The 4,390-nt window shown below is 57.1% G+C and overlaps 2 protein-coding genes across 2 annotated transcripts; both read left to right on the forward strand.

Annotated features, from left to right (window-relative positions):
• The first annotated feature begins 603 nt into the window (after nucleotides 1–603).
• Nucleotides 604–1,804, forward strand: SDRG_16155 (hypothetical protein). The gene has a single exon (XM_008622354.1). The coding sequence runs from the start codon at nucleotides 689–691 to the stop codon at nucleotides 1,763–1,765; it is 1,077 nt and encodes a 358-aa protein (XP_008620576.1). The 5' UTR covers nucleotides 604–688; the 3' UTR covers nucleotides 1,766–1,804.
• A 640-nt stretch (nucleotides 1,805–2,444) lies between these two features.
• Nucleotides 2,445–4,213, forward strand: SDRG_16156 (hypothetical protein). The gene is made up of 3 exons (XM_008622355.1): nucleotides 2,445–3,134; nucleotides 3,191–3,269; nucleotides 3,318–4,213. Exons 1-3 carry the CDS (start codon nucleotides 2,450–2,452, stop codon nucleotides 4,090–4,092), a joined length of 1,539 nt encoding a protein of 512 aa, XP_008620577.1. The 5' UTR covers nucleotides 2,445–2,449; the 3' UTR covers nucleotides 4,093–4,213.
• The last annotated feature ends 177 nt before the right edge of the window (nucleotides 4,214–4,390 follow it).

Raw genomic sequence — 4,390 nt, forward strand, 5'->3', positions numbered from 1 at the left:
GTTGTCGCCAAGACGTGGGGCTTTGACCGTGTGCTCTACATCTTCTCGGCGTGCTGCTTTATGGGTCTTCTCTTCTCGTTCTGGGTGCCGGAGACCAAGGGCCTCACGCTCGAAGAGCTCTCGGGTGAGCCAGCGCTGGCCATGCACTACGCCGAAGCAGCCACGCCGTACGCCAAGGAAAGCATCTAACAACACCATCGCCTACAGTGCAAAGCTGCAACACCATATCTTGATAATTCCATTTTCCTGGCCGATACAAAATCGACCAATACTGTATAAATATATTCTTATCTTGCCAAGAGATCAACTGCAGGTCATTCCATACCTGTTGTACAAGTTGTACTCGCAAAACGTGCCGAGTCAAGGATACTAGTAAGCAAAAGCACTGAGGTACTAACAACCCTAGTCCGACAGAGAGCAAAGGATTTCATATGATGTTCACACGTAGCTTTTGAATAGCGTGGATACTAACATACTCGGATACGCTGCACGCGTTGGCAACCGACTGCCGCCAGCGGGGGTTGGAAACAGAATAAAATACACTGGACATAAAGTTGCTGTTCCCAGCGAGTTCGTGGCCGTTCCTCAAATACCTTTTTGGCCAATCAGATCTCGTGCCACCCGCAAATCTTTGATTTGAGCCAATCCTGGCACGCGTTGCCCGTTCCGACCAGACGAACGCCACAGGATGCAGGAAGCATCCTCGTTGCATTTGCCAGGTGTCGCCATGGACGACCAGATCCAGGAGCTTGTCCGTAGCATCTACGCTGGCAGCGCCACGTCAGTCGTCTTTGAGGCCATGGACGTCGGTGTCCTCTCCAACGTCGTTCATGTCACCGTGACGCTGCCGACGCGCGTCGAGCACTTGATCGCCAAGTTCCCGCGCCCCGAGTTCCCGATGATGCACGCCATGTTTGCGGTCGAAGCGGCCTTTTACACGCGCACCGACAAGGCGAAAGTTCCGTTCCAGCTTCCACCGCTTTTGTCGGCCTCGGCGGACGCAATCGTCCTTCAAAAGCTCGCCAACGTCACCTCGTACTCGTGCTACGACGGGTGCCCACCAGCGCGCGTGCTGTCGATTCTCATGCAGCTCGCCACGCTGCACGCCGCGTACTGGGGCCAGTCGTTTCCGGAGCTGGCGGCGATTCCAGGCATTGGCGCCAACTTGAGCGTGCAAGAAAAGCAGACGCACTTTTGTACGCGCTACGCACCGTTCTATGCCGACCTCGGACTGCCGCCGACGACGCGCGCCGAGCTCGACCACCTCTGCAGCACCCTCGCGCAGGGCACGCGACTCACGCGCCTCCACGAAGCGGTAGAAAGCTGGCACAAGACACTCATCCACGGGGACTTACACGTGGCCAACATGCTCTTTGATGACCATCACATTGTGCTCTTGGACTGGGCCACGTGCGGCAGTAGCAACCCGCTGCGGGACGTCGCCTTCTTCTTTACCGTTAGCGTCACGCGCGCGGTGCGAGAAGCCGTGGAAGCGCCGAGTCTCCGCGCCTACGCGACGACTTTGGCCGACGCGATTCCTGCTCTGTCGATCGAGGCCATCGAGACCATGTACTACCTCTGCGTCCTCAACCAGTTTGTGATCCTCGTTGGCTACAATGCGCTCACGATGAGTCTCGCGACTCTCGGATCGACGCCGGCCAAGCAAGCGCAGCTCCGAGATGGCTTCCTCGAGACCAACAAGCGCAGCTGCGCCGCCGCGCTACACGCGTTCCAAATGCTCGCCCAGCACGCTTTGTTTCAATAAATACTGGAAAACATGGTCGGGTTTGGGGCTCGAAGTGGGGCGCAACACACGTAGCATCGCGAGATGAACGTCGTCGTTGTGCGAAGCAGATATTTATGGAAGCTTCGACGGGCGACATGACCTTGACGAGATATGGAGGCACCACCGGCACAGTAGACGACAATGTACGTTTCGGCAAAGGTACCTCGGCAACACTTGGATTTTAGCATGGCATGATAACTTATGGCTGAGAAACGGAAACAGTGCAAGGCAAAGTCAATGACGTGGCAGCCCGACGTGCGAGTGAGAAATGGACGGTGCTCAAGCAAGGAATTCGGCAATGTCGGCTGTGAGAGCCAGAGCGCTCTCTTCTATTGCTAGCGTGGCGAAAGACCCTGAGAGCAAGTACGGGTCGTAGCACACTGGCCACCGCGCCTATATCCCTTCATGCGGCAAGGCCATTTGGCAAGGTCGACAGTTCGATCCAGGTGGGCAAACGAGCAAAGTCGGGTAGTTGACTAGTAGATAATTACCAGGGCAATCTCGGTAGAAGGAACAGTCGCTCCAACGTACTAGTAAGTCTCAGGCGGTGGTCAGTCGACGTAATGAGCCTCCCGAGATGCAAGCACGTTCGTTCAACCTCCTTCGCCCTTGTGCGGGTCGCGCTGCCTGTGACGATAGCATCATTCTGCTATTTCCCGTGTCATGCGCAGTCATTTGCTGAGCTTTGTGAGCGCGCTTGTCGCGCTCGTGGCCGCCCAAACGATTGTGTTTCCAACGTCAGCGCCCGTCTCGTGCCCCGTGCCCGCGATTCGCCAGTCGTGGCTCAACATGACGGCGGCGGACCAGCAGACGTACCTCGACGCCGTCGGTATCGCGATGGACAAGGGCTATCACTTCAACTTTTTGCAAATTTTGTCCGAGTCCGACACGTACTACGAGTACTACTCGACGTGCGGGTGGGCGTACAGCAGCCGCCGCCTCCTCCTCGCCTACCAAAACATGCTGCGCAGCCTCGGCCCCGCGTACGCGTGCATTACGATTCCGTACTGGGACTACTTTGCCGACAATGCGCAAATCCAAACCGGCGCCTGCGACGGCACGCTGGGCAACTGCTCGGGGATTCTATCGAGCATGGGCGGCAACGCCGGGGCACCGACGACGCTCACGATCGACGGCATCCCCGTGAGTGGCGCCGCGACGACAAGTAGCCCACTCAACCGGTTCTGCGAGCTCTACAACATTAGCTGCTCCGGGTACGTGCCCCGGGGCCCCAACTGGAGCACCACAAGCTTCCCCGCCGGCTTTGGGTACGCGACGCTCGCCAACATGCTCAAGAAGGCGACGAGCTTTTACTCGTTCACGTTTGGCCTCAAGAATGGCATCCACAGTACGTGCACACATTGTCAATGGTCTTGTCGACCGGATACTATGTGACATGTGTAGACAGTATGCACTTGGCGCTGGGTGGTGTCATGGCCGACGCGAACCACACCATGGCGGACCCGCTCTTCTTTAGTCAGCAGTACGCTTATTGGACTATCGCCACGGTAGTTGCTGATCATGCTTGTAGCGCGGCGCTCGACATGATGGTGCAAGTGTACATCGAGTGCTACTTTGGGACCAACCGGACTGTCGAGAAGAAGCAAACCAGTCCGTGGGCGTTCTCTGTCTGCGCGCCGTCGATCGCTGAGATGCCACGTGCACCGCGCGTCACGTCCAACATCACGCAGCGCCTCCCGCAGTCGTTTGAAAATTACACGACGATTGTGGACGCGGCCGACCACCCCGTGATTGGCCAGTTCTTTGCGTCGACACCGACCGCCTACTTTTCGTACGTCGATGCGACGGACATGGGCGCCTTGAGCTACACCTACGAGAAGAACGTGCTCGTGTCAAGTCTCCTCGCCAACGGGTACATCTGCCCCATCAAGGTCTACAAACGCCGCCGCCTCGTCGACGACACCAGCCTTACTGCGAAGACGGCGGCCGCACGCTGGCCGAGAAACTCGCGCTACACGGCGGTCCAGCGCCTCAACAAGCTCCGTCGCCAGTTCTTGGCCAAGGCTATGACGTACACGTCGTACAAGCTGGACGCGGCGCTCGAGCTCTACGCGGCGGCTGAGTGCTTGATCGCCAACACTCGGACGCCAGCGGTCGCCACGACCGGCATCTTCTCCACTAAGCCGATGGCGATTTTCACCAGTGCGTCGACGACGCCCGTGACGGAGACGGTGTCGGCGCCCTGCAGCTCGCCCGCCCTCACGCTCCTCGGCAGATCGGCGAATGCATTTGAGCTTCGTGACTACATGCTTCGTTTCGTCAAGCGCACCAGCACGATCACGTAGCCGACGACGTGCTATCTGACAGACCATTATTCTGTGTCGACCCCCACCGATCGAAGGTATCCTGCATGCACTTAATGTCTGTGTAACGAGTAAATACACGCTACGAGTTGCCTCGGCATCATGGGCACTGGCATGGCAAGGGTGGAGCAAGTGCAACCGTCTGACGACGTGTAGACCACCCCCCACACAGACAATACTGTGCAAGATAGATAGATAGATAGATAGATAGATAGATAGATAGATAGATAGATAGATAGATAGATAGATAGATAGATAGATAGATAGATAGATAGATAGA

This window comes from Saprolegnia diclina (assembly GCF_000281045.1).
Source record: "Saprolegnia diclina VS20 unplaced genomic scaffold supercont1.115, whole genome shotgun sequence".
Classification (NCBI taxonomy): domain Eukaryota; phylum Oomycota; class Saprolegniomycetes; order Saprolegniales; family Saprolegniaceae; genus Saprolegnia; species Saprolegnia diclina.